This window comes from Nelumbo nucifera, chromosome 3 (assembly GCF_055504915.1).
Source record: "Nelumbo nucifera cultivar China Antique chromosome 3, China Antique-T2T, whole genome shotgun sequence".
Taxonomy (NCBI): domain Eukaryota; kingdom Viridiplantae; phylum Streptophyta; class Magnoliopsida; order Proteales; family Nelumbonaceae; genus Nelumbo; species Nelumbo nucifera.
In genome coordinates, this window is record NC_142651.1 from 8247531 (window position 1) to 8267455 (window position 19925).

General features: G+C 42.5%; 2 protein-coding genes across 2 annotated transcripts; both read left to right on the forward strand.

Annotated features, from left to right (window-relative positions):
- The first annotated feature begins 1414 nt into the window (after positions 1-1414).
- On the forward strand, positions 1415-4933 carry LOC104593130 (uncharacterized). The gene is made up of 2 exons (XM_010252838.3): positions 1415-1692; positions 4314-4933. The coding sequence occupies exons 1-2, from the start codon at positions 1493-1495 to the stop codon at positions 4771-4773; spliced, it is 660 nt and encodes a 219-aa protein (XP_010251140.1). The 5' UTR covers positions 1415-1492; the 3' UTR covers positions 4774-4933.
- An 8498-nt stretch (positions 4934-13431) lies between these two features.
- SIRB (sirohydrochlorin ferrochelatase B) lies at positions 13432-17074 on the forward strand. The gene is made up of 6 exons (XM_010252839.3): positions 13432-13700; positions 14019-14236; positions 14368-14429; positions 16209-16319; positions 16431-16523; positions 16649-17074. The coding sequence occupies exons 1-6, from the start codon at positions 13657-13659 to the stop codon at positions 16751-16753; spliced, it is 633 nt and encodes a 210-aa protein (XP_010251141.1). The 5' UTR covers positions 13432-13656; the 3' UTR covers positions 16754-17074.
- The last annotated feature ends 2851 nt before the right edge of the window (positions 17075-19925 follow it).

Below are 19925 nucleotides of genomic sequence, written 5' to 3' on the forward strand. Positions count from 1 at the left end.
GGAAAATTTCCAATTAGTACCCTGGACTTTGGGTATAGTGTTATTTTAGCTTCCGAACTTTAGAATGTGACAATTCAGTATCCGAATTTTCAAAATGTATCAATCCAGTACCTATTGTTAAATAGTTTAAATGGCATTTGAAAAAGACAAAACAAGTTTGCCAAGCATTTTGAGTTTGAACCGTTAGTAAGGCTGCATTTAGTAGGGGGAATCAGTATTTTGGTTCAATTTTGCAATAGTTTGATAAAAATGTCATTGTACTGAAAATGACAGTAAACTTGTTTTTTTTTTCTTGTCAATTTTGTATTCAAAATAGGAGCAAAGTTTGCTTTCAAAATAGTCTCGAAATTCATATTTGCATCCCTCACAATCATAGTGCAAAATGCAAAATGGAACTAAATTTGCATATTTACTTTTTGACCAAATTTGCATATGCTTTTTGCACTTTCACCGAAAGCAGCCAAGTAATAAAGTAAGGCCACTGCAGCGAAATGGCAGTATACCTGACCTTTACTATTCTTCATCCTAAAGACATTTGAGCTTTAGGGTTTTCAAGAAATAGTTTTATTTTTATTTTTATTTTTGCTACAATATATTACTCAGTTAGGCTCAGTATAAATACATACAAAATAATACAAAATGCAAGGCTTTTGCACTATACATATTTATATTTGTATTCTTTCCAGACAGAGCCTTAGGGCTTCTCCTCAAACAACAAAATTTGGGTACTCATCCAAATTCATGTGGGTATCTAATTGGTTAGATTTTCTTTTTCATGTTCCATCCCTTTGCTGCACCACACAAATTGAGGAAGAGAAAGAAATATGGGCCTGAACCGATAAGTAAGCCCAAGCTTAGCCTTTAACCATGTTCCATCTCTTCGAGATCAGATCAAGGTTAAGTTGAAGAAAATAGGAAAGGATACTTTTTTCATATTGGATTAGTTTTAAGGATTGAATGGTTCCAAGAGGAATTAAAGGGGATGGAATAGCAATGAGATTGAGGACAAACAAGGAGGAATATCCTCCCTCTCTTAACATGGTTTCGGCTGGACCCGTTCCGTCCCAGTTCCCACCCCTAATCGTCCTTTTCTATGTGATGATCTTTGATGCAAAATATCAATTTCCAAGAAGCTTCCTTAGTTCCCTCAAATCCTTAATGGGCTTCAAAGGGGCCCATTTATTTTGTTGTTTTATATCTCTTGGTCATTTGGGCATTATTAGAACTTGTTTGGGAGGACTTCAACGTTGATTGAGCTGACTTCAGTGAACCACTTCGAAGAAGCTATTAAAAATAAAATTAGCTTCACCCGGAAGTCATTTTTCCTGTTCGAAGAAGCTATCTTGCAACGCGAGAAGCCGTTGCCTGAATTTCATTACTGAAACGACATTGTAATAATGACACAAGGAGATGGAGAAAGAAGTAATTTGGGCCACTCCTAGAAAGTATATTTAAGAAGAGAGATGGCGATCCTTGTTCACGCCAAGTAAACATGGAGAAGCTTTCTCTGTCACTCATCTTCGCTTCTTTCTTATGCTTTCTCGTATCTTGCGATGGGTCTGAGTCACCCCAATTCACAGTTGTTTATTCTGAGTTCGATTTTGAGGTCAGACTGTATAACGAATCTTCGTGGATGTCGGCTCCTGTTCGAGGAATCTCGTTCGAAAAGGCGACCAGAGAAGGCTTTCACAGGTTATTTTGAATTATATGTTTGAATATTGTCGTCGCGGTTGTGTTTAGGAAAAGAATTATGGTTGCTTTCTCAGAGCAGGGAATTATGGAAACTCTGTTACTATTCCGTGATCATCTAGCTGTGTCTTATTCTTTTGCGGAATCCATGGTTGTTTTTCTTTTAATACTTATTATGCCATCGACACTAAAGATTCAAATTGCTCATTTATTTACTGAATTTAATGAGGTTTTATGGGGCTCAGTTACTTATTTTATGCTCTGTTCTTGCACTGGAGATGGTAAGAGATCATTTCCAGTTTCATGAGGTGTTGTCACCTGAACTGTACTTCACCTATGCATTTTTGCATGGATAACTTTTATTTGACTGTATGGTTTGAAGCTGCTTTATTGAAAAAACTTCTTTACAATCTTTTCTGAAGTTGGTTTCTGTTCTTCATTTGGATAAAAGCATTTCTGAGTTTCGGTCAGCTTTTTAAATTTTCCTTAAAAGCTCAGTTTGGAAAGAGTATAAATGCAAATATGTACAATGCAAATACATACAAAATAATACAAAATGTAAGGTTCTGCAGTTGCACTCTACAAATATGTTTTGTGTGTATTTTGCACTGTACATATTTGTATTTGTATTCTTTCCAACCTGAGCCTAAGCGGTTTCAATGAAAATGTCTGTTCTTAAGTATTATAGAGAAAGTTATTACATATATCTGTTGATGTCACCGCTTCATGGTTGATTCCCTAATTTTAATTGCCTCATTTTCATATATGCATTTCTTTTCTGATGAAAAGTTAAGAAGTGCTCATGCTCTTGAAGCCATTTGCTGCAGCTCTTCTTTTTCATTTTGAGGAAAGCTTAAAAGTAAAGGTGCTTTTCTCTTCTCATCACAAACTTTAAAGGCTTTGGAGTTAAATGTTTTCAAAAGCACAAGCACTGGTTTTGTTGAGTTGAGATCTCAAATCTGAATATGCAGGTAAATATAGTTGGCCAAAGTGGTACTAACATGCAGAAATTTTCATATATTGATGTGCAAAAGCCCTACTATAACAATAATTATTGTTGGCCAAAGTGGTACTAACTTTGATTCTTAACTTACACGACTGCTTCTGCCTTAACAAACATCAAACCGGAAACAAATGGGTCTAAATAATTTGAGACATTTTATGCGTCTAAAAGATAGCAGGGTGTCTACTGGCTGCCCCACCCAGAGCTGACCTTGCATCTTGGAAAGTGGGTAGTTCATTGTGTAGAAGTTAGGAAGTTGCCAAGGTTTGCTAGGGACAATTCTATTATTACAGAAGTAGAAGCTCCTGCAGCCAGCTTAAGTAGATCCCTGACAGGAAACTGAACAGCTTGAGACCTAAGCATCTGCTTACAATTGCCCAGAAGAGAGTTTGGATTTCCTCCTCACAGAATGGTCCCAACACCTACCCCACAACATGTTGCAGCCGCACATCGGGAACATTTCCCGTACTTGTATGTTTTCATCCAATGAGAGATGTTCCCAATGCAGGGCTGCAAGTGTTGTTATGTTGGTATCAGGACCATTCTGTGAGGAGAAAAACCAGATTCCCCAGAAGAATGCTTCATTTTGGGTTGATTGGTGCTTAAATGATGTTTGGATGGACCCCTTCCTGTCAGGGAATATATTGACACTTCTTTTGAGGGAGAGGGCTTTTAGGGCACACATTAATTCACCCTGCAATGTGCCAATGCATCCAGCACCGATACTGCTACAAGGAGCCTGTGAACTTATGTGTCTTGTGGGGACAGCCCTTTTACAGTCCAGGCTGTTGATTATAGACAGCCAAAATTTTCCCCACTTTGATTTGGAACTTACCATACTGTTATTAGTTAATATGGGTTCGCTTGAAGATTGTTTTAAATATAATAGGGTAAATTGCTGAACCCTCCCCTAAAGTTTGGTAATTGCAATAACCTCCCATGAACTTTATGACACAGTTGCAAGTAGACCCCCTCTGTTAGAATCCTCTAACAAAGACATGAAAATATTCAAAATACCCCATACAGTTACTATTGTGGTCTGTTTCTACAGAAAAAAAAACAATACAAACTGTATAAACAAAAAAAAAAAAAACGCGAATTTAAAGTTTCAGGGGAGGTTTCAACAATTTACCCTATATAATTTATACCAAATTCAATCAGGTAGAATGTGGTTCTGGGGTGAAATCATCAACTTTTTTGTCACAATAGCATTTACAGAATTTCTCAACCTAAGATTTGAGTAGTCAGTGCTTGATTTTGTGCATTTGTGTTTTCAATTGGATGTCTAATGTTTTTTCAATTTGATATTGTATTGTCTGATCAATGATAAAAAATCTTTCATAAAAAATAATGTGGCTGAAGTCACCATGTTAAAGCATAGAAAGCCAATCCCATTAATTCATCTTGTCACTGAGGCCATGGTATGTGTGATGCGCTTTTGGTCTTCTTTTAAGATCATCTGAAAACTGATCGTGCTTTTACAAATTAGGATCATGTGTATTGAGTTTAGTCTGGGTGTTATATATTTATGAATGGGATATGCCTTCACAAATACATATCCAGAGGTCAACCTCATTCATTCTGCCACATCTTTCAATTCCCATTAATTTTTATGTTGCAGAATATTCCAGTATATCGAAGGAGGCAATTTGAACTCTTCTAAGATTAGAATGACAACTCCTGTGTTGACAAGCATTGTCCCAGAGGCTGGGCCCCTGCATTCATCAGCCTATGTTGTGCGGTTCTACTTGCCAGCAGAGATCCAAACTACCCCACCTGTTCCCCTCCCTGAACTGAACCTGCAGCTTGATGCAAGGGGACATATGTGTGTTGCAGTCAGGAAGTTCTCAGGGTTTGCTAGGGATGGTAATATCGTAAAGGAGGCAGAGAAACTTGCTGTCAGTTTGAGTAGGTCTCCATGGGCGAATTCAACTATGACTCAAAGCAAGGATTCTTACTCTATTGCACAGTATGATTCTCCCTTTCGGCTTATAGGACGCCTAAATGAAGTGTGGGTGGATGTTGCTGGATCTGCACGTAATGGGTGTGGATTCAGTAGGGTTAGGGTATCTACATACTAAATGCATGGTTGCAACTTGCAACTAATCTGAAAGTCTATCAAAGGGCTAAATTAAATATATATAGAATGTTGGATATTTCAGTCTCCTTGTATCAGTGTATGTTTTATATGTACATATAAAAAATTTAAGTAGACTATGCTTTTTTAAGTGTATGAGACAATATTTGCAGCAGATCTCATTCAATTTTTCCCTATGTAACAGGTAAAATCATGAAAAGACAAGAAACTAGGGTGACAAACAGATTGGATTAAATTAGATATTATCTAGCTTCAACTTTGAAATGTTATTGTTTGGTAATTTATTGGTTGGGTTCATATTTAACCAGTGTTGGAGGACTCAGATCGGACTGAACGGTTGAATGTGATCAAAGTCCAGATGGATTAGATCGAATTGGATTTAAGGTAGAATCCAAAATTTGGATTTGAATCACATCTCATCCATCATATTTATATCACATTTCAATTGAATATTGATTGTAATTGGATATTGAATAGCATTAATAAATTAAACTAAAATTATCAAAATCTTATATATTGTTAGTAAAATAAACTAAAAATTACTCTGTTACGAGCAAAATGCATTGAAAACGAACCAATGACTCTTTAATAAAAGCCTAAAAGGGTAAAACATAAAACCTTCTGATAATCATAAAAACCTCTCCTGAGGTTTCACTTTCATAAAAGCCTTCCCTGTTTGTTCCGGTAAAGAAGACTTTAAAGTTACAAAATTATTCTTACAACTTATTAGAGAATCTTTCAATTTAATTCAGAATATTAGATTTGCCCTTCTAAAGTTTACCATGTATACCTAATGTTTTTATAGAATAAAATTACTTTATTCTTTTCAATCTAATTCAATGATCTTTTTAGTGAATTTTTTTTTGGTGTATTTTAGTAAATTATAATCTAAATTAATAGATATAAGAGTAAAATGGGCACTTTCAAAAAAATAATGCATTAGAACAATGCTTCTTTGTCAATGACAAAAAAAGGGAGGCAACTATAGGTTTTTTCAATATTGCAGGGGAGTTTTTTATAAAAGTAAAACCACAAGGGAGGCTTTTATATTTTACCCTTAGTAAAAATACAACATTCAAATCAATTTTACTGATAAATAGAATATGCATTGTAAGTATATATAAACATATACATTCAACTTGAATCAAATTGGATTATATCCGATCCAATCAAATTTGGATAACCAAGGTTTTTAAAACTGGATCGGACAAGGAACCATTATGGGGTCTGATTTCTGGGTTCAACAGTCCAACCGTTTGGTCCGAACGAACAGCCCGTCTGACAAAAAAAAAATAGAAAACCCAAAAAATGACCAAAAAACCGTTCTCAGGTCAAACAATTTCATTGTCCAAGTCAATGAATCGGTAACCAAATCAACGGTTTTTGGCCAAAAAGTGGTTTTGGGGTAAAACAGAACCAGTCAAATGATCGATTCCCATTTTTTTCGGTCTAACCGTCCGGTTTTGAAAACATTGTGGACAACCCTTTAACTATATCAAATTTGGATGTCATTTCTAGCCCTATCTAGGTCCCAATTATATAGCAGTTTGAATGGGTTAATTTCCTAGTTAACTGGTAAAAGTACTACCCATTGAGCATTCTAATTTCTGGTTTTAATCTAGACTAGTCTTGCCAACATTGTAGAGGTGGATGAGATTTGGATATTAAATAATAAATATGACTAATAAATCAAACTAAAAGTGAAGAATATTGTGTACTTTTGATGAAATTAACTAGCAAATAACCTTGGTCTTTTTACTTTCTTTTATTTTTTCCAATTTTGGATTTTAAATGATCCTCATTTACTGGCTGCTTACAACAAAATACTTTTCCAACATGCTCTAATATGATTTGTCTCCGTACATCTCACCATGATGGATTCCATTCTTATGGTAAGATGTACAGATATAGATCATGCTGAAATGGGTTGGAAAAGTATTTTATTGTGAGCAGATTCGGTCCCCATTTACCACAAATCCACAACAAACGATGCTAATGGACGAGAAACAAGGTAAATTACAAAGTTCCCCTTATACCATGGGTCAGTGACAAATATACCACTCCATTAGAGTTTCAGCATTTAACTTCAAAAAAGATTATCATTTAGCTATTTAAGCTATTTTAAATCCCAAAACTATCATTTTCTTATTTATTTGAATGATTTATAACTTGATTAGTTTTTTAAATATAACTTGAAGCCCTCTTGGTTGCTCTAATAGATCCTTGCAGATTTTTGATTGGATTCAATATTCAAATGAAATGGTAGAGGTTTCTTCATGATAAATTGATACATATAGATTTATGGTTTGATTTCTTTTTTTGGATTTATTGGAGAAAGGAGTTGATAATTTTATATTTTAAGATGAAAGAAGCATTCATGTGAGTGAAATGAATCAAAAATTTAGATTTTTTTGCTATACTAGTGAAATGATTCTTGTTATTTTAATAATTTCATTTTTTATCTAAGGGGTTACACAAGGGGGATAGCCCATCCCCCAAATCCATACCCCCCCAAACCCAGGTGATGAAGGAAGATTTGGCCCGACCTCGTAACCACTCAACATGTGGCAAAGGCAACAGTTCGGCACAACAGCACACCCAAGGCGCGAGCTCAGAAAGGAGGAACTAGTGGTCCGAACTCCCCACAAGGAGCCCGAACTCCCCGCAAGGAGCCCAAGCTCTCCCTTAGACCCCGAGCCTTACGAACACAAAGGGCAACAACCCGAACTGGCCCGCCCCATGGCAGTTTGAGCCACACCTCTATCCGAACTCAAAACTTCACCTCGCACACCACTCCAGCACTTCGCCTCCAGGACGCCGAACTGAACAACCATACCGTACCTGACACCGAAGGAGTCCGTATCCTGAGGCGGCGCACCTGACTGACTTGGGATCTGACGCTTGACAGTCACACTTCAACGGCCACCTGCCACCGCCATCTCCAGTTACGGAGACGGCTCCGACAAAGAGAGCAGTGGCGGTTATGCCCCAACAGAGGTGATGACACCCGAACTGGCAGAAGCGTAGAGGTAATCATACCTGACCTGGCAGAAGCTTAGGAGTGAGTGCGCGAAGGGGTTATAAAAGGCCCCCTTCCCCCCAAGAAGAGAGGTGTGTGATAACTTTGTGCCATCTGGTTTTTATATTGCCTTTGAGAAAATACTAACTTGAGCTTCGAAGCATTCTCACCGGGTTCTTCCTCGGAGATTACTCGCTTTCTCCTTCGTTTCAGGCACCTTTTGCTCCAGTTCGAGGCAAGATCTTTGACAGCTTGGACCCGCTCACAGAGAACCGATTCAGCGTCCTAGCAGCGGACTACCAACAGTCTGGGCCCATCGAGCTCGGCAACACAGAGGCCAACAGCGCCAGTACCAGGCCCACCCAGCAACGAAGACGCCGGCGAAGTTGCCGAACTGCCACCCATGTCCTGCCCGAGCTCAGAGGTAAAGAAGAGACAAGCTCGGACGAGGTAAAAGCTGCCCCTATTCTCTCAGTTCCTTCCCCCCTCTCATCAGAACTCCTCGCAGTCCCCATGCCCAGAGACTTCAAACTCCCCCCTTTAGACAAGTATGATGGGTCCTTCGACCCCAACGACTACGTCGATGCCTTCCAATCCCAAATGCACCTAGCAAGGGCCAGTGAATCGTGCATGTGCGTGGCCTTCACCACCACCTTCAAGGGGGTGGCCCGCACCTGGTACAGGAACTTGGCCCCCGGGTCAATAAGAAGCTGGACCTAGTTCATGCAGGTCTTCACCGCACACTTCGTTACTTGCAAACGGTGACTCAGAACCGAGGAAAGCATCTTCGGAGTAGTCCAGAGGGAAGGAGAGTCCATCTGGGGCTACATTAAGCGGTTCAATGACGCGTGCTTGTAGATACCGCGACTGGACCCCGCGGTGCAGCTCGCGGCGGCCAAGAGAGGAGTAACACACAAGGAGTTCAAATGGCACATGGTAGCTAGCCAGCCCGCGACCGTGGCCGAATTCCTCAAGCTCGCGGATAAGTTCATGAGAACTGAGGAAGAGATCAACCAAAGGACCGAAGGCAGGATCGAGAAAAGGAAGAGGGAAGGCGAGCCCTCCAACCCAGATGATAGAAGAAAAAACCCGGTCCGGAAGGCGAAGCCGAGCCAGCCGTTCCGAGCTCCCTTAGCAGCTCGGACGGACTACACACCCTTAAACACGAGGCGGGCCGAGATCTTGATGACGATCAAAGACGCCCCATACCTAAAATGGCCACCTCGCCTAAAAGGGAACCCAAACGAGAGAAACAAAAGCCTGTACTGCAGTTTCCATAGAGATCACAGTCATAGTACCGAACAGTGTAAAAATCTCCAGGACGAGAAAGAGGGACTCATCCGTCGTGGGTACTTGAGAAATTTTGTACAGCACAATAATAATAATAATAATAATAATAATAATAATAATAATAATAATAAGACAGGTCGGCAAGGGGAGCACGGTAGGGACGCCCCCGAATCCAGCAGCAGGCCGGCCGAACCGTCGCAAAAACAGCCTCCGGAAGAGAGGCCAGTTCGGGGAACCATCCACGTGATAGTGGGAGGTTCGGTGGTAGCAGGTTGTACTTCGGCGGCAGCCCGGGAGTCAGTTTGCGAAGCTGCCTGAGAAGAACAGAACCCTCCGAAGAGGCTGAAGACGGAGGAACCGATTTTCTTCACAGAAGACGATGCGCAAGGGGTCCACTACCCTCACGATGATGCACTTGTCATAAAACTAAGGATCAGTGACTTCGAAGTCAGGCGCGTACTTGTCGATTCGGGCAGCTCGGTGGACATTCTCTTTAAGTCGGCGTTTGACCAGCGTCAGTTGCAGAGAAGCGAGTTAAAGCCCGCGAACACTCCTCTGGTAGGTTTCAACGGAGAGGAAGTCAGGCCCCTCGGGAAAATAACAGTACCTGTGGAAGTCGGCACATGGCCTTGTGCGGTGAGACTCAACCACGATTTCCTGGTGGTCGCGACCCCCTCCCCATACAGTGCCATAATAGGGCGGCCAATCACACATGTCCTACGAGCAGTGGTCTCCACCTACTATTTGGCAATGAAGTTCCCTACAGACTTCGGTGTGGGGGTAGCGCGGGGCGACCAGCTTGAGTCCCGCAAGTGTTATGTTGCCGCCCTAAAGGGAAAAACCAAAGTGGCCGACGATCTCGAACTGGAGTGGCCTACGGAGCAAGGCGAAGAATGCGCTGCGCCCACAGAAGAAACGGTCGCTTCCCAACTTCTCTCCTCTCCCTAATATCCTCTTGAAGGTATTCAACCTGATGCTGCAAATCTAGCCTCAGGTCCGCCATATGCTTCACCACAACACCCATGACCTCGGTATCTCTCTGAGACCTCTTCGGCAGCTCGCGCCCACCTCGAGCTCCTTTCCACTTGGGACGCCAAGGCATGGATAGAAGAATTCACTTAGCAAAAGGAAAAATAACAAATGATCAAAAGAATGATAGCAAGAAAGATAATAGCAAAGAGCCCGACAAGAAATCGCTGACTTACCACCATGGCATGAGTGACAGCACGACAAGCCACCTGGTTCAAAGGAAGCTCGGTCTATGCCGCGACCTCCTCAGGGTAAATGGCCTCCCTACTCTTCTAAAGAGCGTAGTTCGGCGACAACACACTCCTGAACTCGCCTTGGGATCCTGAGCCTGAAGGCCCAGCTCGCATATAAGCAAACTCAGAGTAAGTGGGAGCCCCCATGTAAGTAGCCTCGGCGTAAGGGGCCCCTATCGCTTCTTGTACTAGAGGAGCCATCTCGGGCTCCCTGGGCGGATCCATTGACGGGTAGTTCGGTACCTCGGGCTCTGCATCTCGGGGCAGCTCGGCACGAGTTTGTTTGGCGACTCGCTTCCTCCTCTTCATGGCGTGAAACAAGTTCCCACCACGAGTCTTCTCTACGTCCATTGCACCTGCAAAAAGAGCTCGACATCAAGAAAACGAAAGAACAGAGCAAAACAAAAGGCAAGCCTCTGAGTAAGGATTCTACCTAAACTCAGACCGGCCTCGATGAGCTTGGCCTCCGTTAGATAATGGTGGCATTTTAGCCTAAGCCGTGCCTATTCCTGGAGGCCCTTCGCCGTCTCCCTATCAAGTGTAACACCGACATCAGGGGCAACCATCCCCCACCCGGTTTGGAACGGCCACCCCAATGCACTTTGCACTCCGAAGTAGTCCCGTTTCCACACTGGAACTTTGTTGGGAAGATCGTGTAAAAGCTTAAACCCCGGGCGAGGAGACAGGTAATACGCCCGCCTACGCTCGGGAAGGGGACCCGCTTGCTTCTTAAGCATTAGAATGGAAGAAAAGATCTCCAGGTCTAAAGGCAAGATCTGTTCGCAAAATAGGGAGATTGTCCCCACCAAGGTACGAATAGAATTCGGGTGAAGCTGGCCGACAGTAACGCCGAAGTGGTTCATAACCTCGACAAAGAGGGGGTGGAAAGGCAGGCGCAACCCAGCAACGAGCTGCTCCCGAAATATCACAATCTCATCAGGACCGTGTTCCCAAGGGAAACTACCTAAGGGTATAAAATAGGTGTACTCCCTAGGGAAGTTGAACTGGGTAATAAAGGAGTGAAGCCCCTCAGGCGTCATGGTCGATGGCCCAAACTTGTCTAACGTCCGACCTCGACGGGAGGAGGACGCGAAACTACCTGAGGCGACTCGGCCTATGGGTTCGAACTCTTCCTCGATCTCTACCTCGGGTTCACTAGGGCTGTCGAGGGATGCAGCTCGGTTCGTAGAATCTGCACCTGACCCTCTCGAAGAACTGTCTGAACTATCCGAGCTGGACATCGGGAGGAGAAGGATTCCAGGAAAGTACTCACCCGGAAAAAGCAAACGGACTACGGGAACTTGAACGCGAACTGAAACTTGGACGTGAGCTCAAGAAGCAAAACCCAGGAGAATGACAAAGCGACTGGGGTCCCCCACTATTTATACCCACAGTAACAAAAAATCAACGGTTCTGATCAAAGCAAATCCAACAACCCGCAGTCGCACTGACCGCACGTCTCCTAAGACCGAGACGTGACTGGCCGCACGTCTTTTGAAACTGAAAGAGCGCCAGCGCATGTCTCCCCGCGTTAAAGGCGGCAGCGACGCGTTTTTTCAAATTTGAAAAGACGCCCGCTGTCACGTCTCCCAGTGGCACATTTTTTAAATTTTGAAATAAACGCGCGTTGTCACGTCTATCAGCATTTATAGACGGATTGGCGTGTTTCCCAACTTTTTGGCGCTCGAGAAACCCGGAAAAATCCTGACGAACACGCACTTCGCACTATCAGTCAAACCAGTTCGAAGTACGGGTCAAATCCACCCGCCACCTCGCGAACTCCCCGCGCCAGGGCAAGTCCCTTTGCGCGAGGAGTGGGGGGCAATTGATGAAGGAAGATTTGGCCCGACCTCGTAACCACTCAACACGTGGCAAAGGCAACAGCTCGACACAACAACACGCCCAAGGCGCGAGCTTCGAAAGGAGGAACTAGCGGTTCGAACTCCCCACAAGGAGCCCGAACTACCCGCAAGGAGCCCGAGCTCTCCCTTAGACCCCGAGCCTTACGAACACAAAGGGCAACAACCCGAACTGGCCCGCCCCATGGCAGTTCGGGCCACACCTCTATCCGAACTCAAGACTTCACCTCGCACACCACTCCAGCACTTCGCCTCCAAGACGCCGAACTGAACAACCGTACCGTACCTGACACCGAAGGAGTCCGTATCCTGAGGCGGCGCACTTGACTGACTTGGGATCTAACGCTTGACAGCCGCACTTCAATGGCCACCTGCCACCGCTGTCTCCAGTTACAGAGACGGCTCCGACAAAGAGAGCAGTGGCGGTTCTGCCCCAACAGAGGTGATGACACCCGAACTGGCAGAAGCGCAGAGGTAATCATACCCGACCTGACATAAGCTTAGGAGTGAGTGCACGAAGTGGTTATAAAATGCCCCTTTCCCCCCAAGAAGATAGGTATGCGATAACTTTGCGCCATCTAGTTTTTATATTGCCTTTGAAGAAATACTAACTTGAGCTTCGGAGCATTCTCAACGGGTTCTTCCCTGGAGATTACTCGCTTTCTCCTTTGTTTCAGGCACCGACCGGATTGCGCACCATCACCAGGTGTATTTAGGATTCGATCCCAAGTCTCTACTACAAGCAATAGGAGACTTTATCATAGTAGTTCCATTTGGAGAAAATGGAGACTTTTTTTGTTAAAGTTCGACTATGATATGAGAAAGATATGATATCTGAAAAACAACTTACCAGTATGACTTATCATAAGCGTGGTAACAAATAAGGTATTATTCATCAAAATTCATGGGTGGATTTTGATTGGTCAAAATTCCTTTCATATCCTATCTTTTATCATAGATTTTCCCTTTTTGTTAATTGCATTTAAGAGAAAAAATCTAATTTGACGCATTTTTTTAAGAGAAATGGTTGAGAGAGAGAAAATAAAGTATAAGTGGGCATTTTAATAATTTAACTTATTTCTTATTCTTATTATTCTTATTCTTATTCTTATTCTTATTATTTTGCTTCAGTTAACGCATTTCTTATTGATCGAGAGAGAAAATAAAGTATAAGGGGTCTTTGTAATTTACCAAAAATATAAAAACAAATGCACTGTTCCGGCTCCGGGTGTCTGTAAGTAACCTAGTCAAGAAAACGAATCCACCACTTGATGGAGAAAAGTCTACGTGAATTTGAGCAGTTAACAATGCCCCACGGCACATCCCGACCTTGTATTGGGAACATCTCCGATGATGTCTTGGGAGATGTTCTCAATACAAGGTCTGCGCCTTGAACCCCTTGTCTGACTCCTGCAGTCTGAAGAGTGAAGACGTCGATGGGCTCATCGTCGTATGTTCCTTCTCAGTTGACAGTTAACAAGTAAGTACCGATTCAATTGCAAACTGTTTGTTCGTTCCTACTTAACATTATTTTATAATTCCCGCCATTCTTCGCATATTCTTCACTCTGAGTGTGTATTTCACCATTTCTTTCGATTTTAGCAAGGAACTACCAATAGGGAAAATGCAAGCAATCCCATCTCGGTTTCCCATATTTCTGAGCTTGCAGTTACTATTCGCGATCTTTTCTTTTTAGTGCAATAATAAATCATGCTTCTATGGTTTTAAATTCTTGTTTCTGTTTCCCCTTTTCCTGGTTTTGATTTTAGTATGTTTTTTGGTTCCTTTGGTACTAAAGAACTTCAATTAGGGAAAGTATTATAAGCCCTAGATGGGCTTCGCCCAAATTCGTAAAATTACCAAGAATTTCAGCAAAAAGCAGACCTTTATCCAAAACTTTCTCTTTGACTGCTGAAAATAACGGTTTTAGTCTGGAGAAACATGGTGTAAGCGACAGAGATGGTGTTATCATAGTTGATCATGGGTCCCGGCGCCAAGAATCCAATCTCATGCTAAGTAAGTTAAGCTGCTATTTCTTTCCCATGTAATTAATTCCTATTTCAGATTCGTTTCATTGGTGTTAGTAGTTTTAATTTTGGATAGCTATTTTACATGGAGCTGAGACTTTGAATCTTTTAGTACTGCAGATGAGTTCGTAAAGATGTTTAGAGATAGAACTGGGTATCCAATCGTGGAACCTGCTCATATGGTCAGTTATTCTCTTTCTTTTTCTTTATTTATTCTATTTATCTGATAATTTTGTTTATTTCACTTACTCAATTGACGTAATGTTAAGACGACGTGGAGACTAAAGGTACAATTTGTGTCTTAGCAGATAATGTCCACAGTTCACATAAAGTGAATAATCTATGATTGTATCACTCTACAGGTTGTTGCATATTCCCAAGCTGACTGAGTGACTGTAATCAAATCCTTAAAAAATTGGGTCTTGAAATAGCTCTCTTTTTTTTTTCCCCTTTTTAAACCACTGAAGCGTGTTTACTATTCAGAAAATAAACGGCATTTTGACTTTTCATATCGAGCAAAATTGTTTACAGATGGCCTTGGTTTAACATCAGATGAAATGGGTTTTATTTGATTGGTCTTCTCTTGTTTGCAGAACAACAACAGTAAAAAAAGGCCTTCCATGATGTTTTTTATCCCATATTTGATGAAGTTTGGCAGATAGATCAGATAATGCAGTTAATTTATGGCAAAGAATATTTTGAATTGATGGTTTTTTCTCTCTTTTTTTTTTCCTTGGAAAATTTGGAAGGGAAGTGAATTCTGGTGAGTTCAGAGGTCTGTACATGGTTTTTCCTATTTCGAGGAATCCATCCTGCAAATGTATACATGAAGGGAGTTTGATTTTTTATCAGAGAATCAGTTGCAGAGAGAAAAAACATCTTAGAGATGTTACAGAAAACAAAGTCCCAGTGAGGAGTGATGGAACTATGAAGAACAGCATGGTAACCTCACTGCAGGCCCAATTGGTAGATCACCCCCCCCCCCGGCAAGAAAAATTCTTATCTCCAAGAAAAACCATAGGGTAATGTATGTATTATTTTCTAACTTTGCTCGGTAGTCTCTTATAATTTTTTTTTATCCTTCTCTTCTATGCCCCCAACTCTGGTGGTAAAGGGATTTGATCCCAAGTCAAGCTAGATACCCCACCATCTGAGCTTGAATTTTAAGTTGTTCTGCAGTTTATCCTTAAGATATCTTTAATTCTCAGTTTCTGAGGGTGGGCCTTTGCGCAAGGTTGGGTTGCTCCATTGCAACCTAGGTGACCAGGGTTCAAATATTGGAAACAGCCTCTCTGTATGTGCAGGGATAAGGCTGCATACATCTGCCCCTCCCCATACCTCACATTGGCGGGAGCCTCATGCACTGGGCTACCCTTTATTTCTTTAATTCTCAGATTTATATTACTCTGTCCTGTGACCTTTCTGGGTCCCCTTTAATTGATGGCTTTTACTGTCAGAACAAGCCAACTGACTGGTTGACCGGTAAAACCATGACCCAGTGAGCATTCCGGTGCTGGTTTTCTGTCTGTCTGAATCTGACATCATTAATGTGGACTGTGCTTGTGCTTCATTATGTTTTTTCAGCCACCTGAGAGTGACATGATCCTCATTATCTTTTAATCCATCTGAAAATGTAGTTCCAATTCCATGGATAGGATATATGTTTTTACAATAGCCATTGGGTCTAAGAAGTTTTCACATCTGCATGCTTTTTATTTCTTTCTGAAGTTTAAGTTTTATTAGTTAAGCTGAGAGTTTGTTTGCACATAATTTTTGATGTATCAATTTTCCTAATGAGTTGGACATAAAGAAGATAAAGTATGAGATCATGGTGACTTTCAATTTGCAATGTCACCACTCTGGCATATTTATTTTTGAGACTGAAATTATGATTTCTAAAATTACTTTGGTATTCTCGAAACCAAAATTTCATTGTTTTCAATATTGTTTAATTTAACCAGGAGTTGGCAGAACCATCAATCAAAGATGCATTCAATTTATGTGTGCAGCAAGGGGCAAATCGTGTAATTGTTAGTCCATTCTTCCTTTTCCCTGGACGACATTGGTACCAGGTGAGGTGGGCTGCTGAAAACTAGAGATAATATGTATTTATGTATGTTAGTGGATAAAGAGGACAAAAGAGCTTTTATGGAATTTCCTCACAAATCTTTTGCTTTTCCTAGGATATTCCATCCTTAACGGCTGAAGCTGCAAAGGAGCACCCGGGCATCTCATACATCATAACTGCACCTCTTGGCCTGCATGAGCTAATGGTGGTATGGAAACATCTATTGTCTTGCCTTCATTACTCTTGGAGATGACTATTGTCCATAGTCTTTTTATTCTGTTCTGTCGAAGGTTGAATATCAGTTATTTAGAGCTTGAGATTTTGGTTTTGCAGGATATCATGAATGACAGAATCAATCACTGCTTAAGCCATGTTGCAGGTAATGCAAATGAATGTGAAGCTTGTACTGGAACGGGAAAATGTCGGATATATGATTAAGGAAACTTGAAGTAAAGGGAGCTGTGTCAGTGTGGAAATGGAAAGAGTTAAAAACCTGAGAAAAAACCTATTGGCAGGTTTTGACTCAGAAAAAAAATTATGGCTATTTATGGCTTTGTATTAAATTGTGTTGTATGCTTTTTGAGTTTCACAGCCAAGTTTTCTGTTGCATCTGCATTAGTTTTGACTTGTTACTTTGTGCAAAGACCAAGGCACACAGGTCAAAGTCTTCCAACAAAACTTCAGTGAATAAGCAATTAAGTAGGGTGCGAGCTCCTTAATTGCTGAATTGCATGATGAAGCGACTATCTTAGCCCTAAATATTTTACTATATGACTTTTGTCCACTTAAAAGTCAAATAAGCAATTCATCTCAGTCAAATATCAAAGGGCCCCTGAATCTTTAGTGGGTTGTAGGTAGTGTGTGTTTGCCATTTTTTTTTACAAAGAGAGAATTTGACTCTAGGTAGGTAGCCGGTAGACCTCCCAAGTTAATGTTCTAGGACTCATGCAAGTCTCTTTTTAATTCCTATATTTGGGCGTTCCGATTTTTATTTTTTTCCGTTGCCTTATGTACATCAGTTGTACTATTTGCATACCTTGTAAAATGGTGCATCCATGTTTGATGTGAGCCTAGATGTTGGCCTCATGTGTGCTTGGTTTTTGGTCTAGGGTTGAACTCTACATTGGATCATAATTGGGGTGGCTCAGTTGGTATTGATGAAGGGTTTTTTTAGCAGCACCTTGTTGTTCTTACTATTTCTTGTTGTCTGATGGCTCAGAGGTTGAACTGGAGTATTTCTGCTAAAAGAAGGCTTGGATGCCGAATTGACTGGATTGAATTAGGAGGCTGCTCGGATGCCGAGCTGGGTAGCTCTTGAAGAGACCTACAAGGAAATAGTGTCAGATGACCCGAGGTGGCTAACCTGACAAGGTCGCTCCGATGCTTAAGTTAATACTTTTGTAGTAGATTGCGAGCTAGAAATCAGAAAGTATGAGAGATAGAATGTACTTAATCACGTGTATTCCCTATGTCATTGGGTTTGGTGCCTTTATATAGGCATTGTTTAGTATGGGCTTCACGCACTACATTCGAGATTTTCGGGAGGTCGTCTAATCGGTCCGAGATCCCTGGAGGTAACTACCATGCATGTTGACCATCCTCCGAAACGTCCGGTACATGGGCCAACTTTTGAGAAACATGGGAGTGTCGGGATATGCATGCCAAATTTGTCGGCGAGCACGTCTTGTAGGTCGCCACCGGGACCTTAGTTAGGCCGGCATGCCCTCAAGGGAGGTCACTCCTCATGTTGAGGTCACTTTGGCCAGTGATGAGGTGCTATTGGTCGGCCCTGGACGAGGTGCTTCTAGCCGACCTGAGTTGCGGTCGAGGTCGCCAGATCAGGGCGAAGGGAAACGACGATCTGGGACTCCAAGTCATCTCTTAGGTGGTGTCCATGTGTCATCTAGCTGTTCTAAGAGGCCATGTGTCACAATGTCATTGGAGGGCTAAATCTGCCCTCATCAATTGCCCCCCACTCCTGAGCTGAAAGTAGCTCGGCGAAGGGAGTAGATCGCTCCTTTTGTCCCGGAATGACTGATTCGATAAGCTCGTAGTTGTAAGCGTTGGTCAAATTTGCTTCTCAGGTCGGAAGAGTGCAAGTGTTTGCAGTCTTACGCAGGACTTCACTGTCTTGATTATCGGAGCACGAGAGCGAATTCATCCGCTCAAGGAGAGGTTGAGCAGGTACCCCGAGAGCATCTACCTCATTAGGGATGCAACCATCAAGGGGTTCTACAGTCCAACTAAGTACCTCAAGAGCGGAGCTCATCATGCCATCCTCAAGAAGGGGTTTTGTGTGGTTGTTTTATCAGGTCGCTTCACCTAGGTAGGCTTCGACGCAGTGTTTTTCGAGCTGGTTCCCAAAAGAGTAGCCGGCGAGTTCGATGTGGAGCTAGGAACCAAGGTGGAGATCGACTGTGAAGAGATCGGCCAAGTTTGTGTCCGTCATGATGTTGGAAGCAAACTAGTCTTTCCTTTGTTTTTCTTTCTTGTGCCAAATTAATCTTCCTTCCATCGTTTTTTTTTTCTCTTTTTCTTTTTGTCCAAAAAATTTTCTGTGGATTCACCCAAGGTGCCGAATTGGTGGGCTGGGCATAGCTAGGAATAATCTGAGGTCGATGTAACCCGAGGGGCGCGAACACTGTAAGGAATGTATCCGATATGTTTGCACACCGATGAATGTGAAATGCTTTTTTATTTCGCCCATGCCTAAGAGGCGACTGGGGTTTAGGTTACCCCTACCGAAGCGGCTGGTCTTGTGTGGTTCCGAGTTCTTCTGTCAGCTTGCCACCATAACCCTTAGGCCTAGGGAGCGACTCATAGTCCACTCTCCTTATTCTTGACTTTGCCCATGCTAAAGAGGCAATTGGGTCTCAGGTTGTGCCGAAGTCTTTATCAGTTCGGCACCTTAGCCCTTAGGCTCTAGGAGCGACTTCGTAGTCCACTCTCCTTAATACTATTTAGCTGACGTGCGACCAGACCTTTTCGCCTAAGCGGGTGGTCATTTTATAGTAACTTCTCATATGGCTGCTTCTACGTCATCCCATGGGATTATCTTCCTGGTTGAGTGCTTGTCAGAAGTTCGGGGCCACCGCGGTTACACTGCATCAGCCTCGTAATGACGCCGGTCATCCCCTCCTACGAGAAGCCATAGGGAGCTCGACCTTTAGGGGCAGTTCTACTAACTGTAGGTCGTCGACTCGCTCGGGAGCTTTGAGGGGCTTGACCCGCAAGGGCGTTCGCATAGTTCGTAGGCCGCTAACTCCCGCAAGAGCCACGAAGGGTTCAATCTGTAGGGGAGACCTCGCAAAGAGGACTGATGAGGCTTATCTGGGCTGAAATAAAGTCGGTAGAGCTGCTTAGTCTGTTGGCCATCAACTTCCCGTGGGAACCATGACTGGCTCGACTTGCAGGGATAGCCTTACTCCGAGGTGTCTGTTGCCAGACTGCTGGTTATTAAGGTTGTTCTGCTGTTGCCTATTCTGCATCGACATGAATACGTCGAGCTGCTCCCATGCTCACATTTGGAAATTCATGCTTCATCTCATGGAACTTCCGCACTTTGATCCCAATGGGAACTGCAGATGGTTCTACTGTGGGGAGAGGGGCG

Coding starts and splice junctions, on each gene's coding strand:
- SIRB (XM_010252839.3), top strand. CDS start 13,657: ATGGGCTCATCGTCGTATGTTCCTTCTCAGTTGACAGTTAACAA. Junction 14,237..14,367: donor AGAATCCAATCTCATGCTAA/GTAAGTTAAGCT, acceptor TTAGTACTGCAG/ATGAGTTCGTAAAGATGTTT. Junction 14,430..16,208: donor TCGTGGAACCTGCTCATATG/GTCAGTTATTCT, acceptor TAATTTAACCAG/GAGTTGGCAGAACCATCAAT.
- LOC104593130 (XM_010252838.3), top strand. CDS start 1,493: ATGGAGAAGCTTTCTCTGTCACTCATCTTCGCTTCTTTCTTATGCTTT. Junction 1,693..4,313: donor ACCAGAGAAGGCTTTCACAG/GTTATTTTGAAT, acceptor TTTATGTTGCAG/AATATTCCAGTATATCGAAG.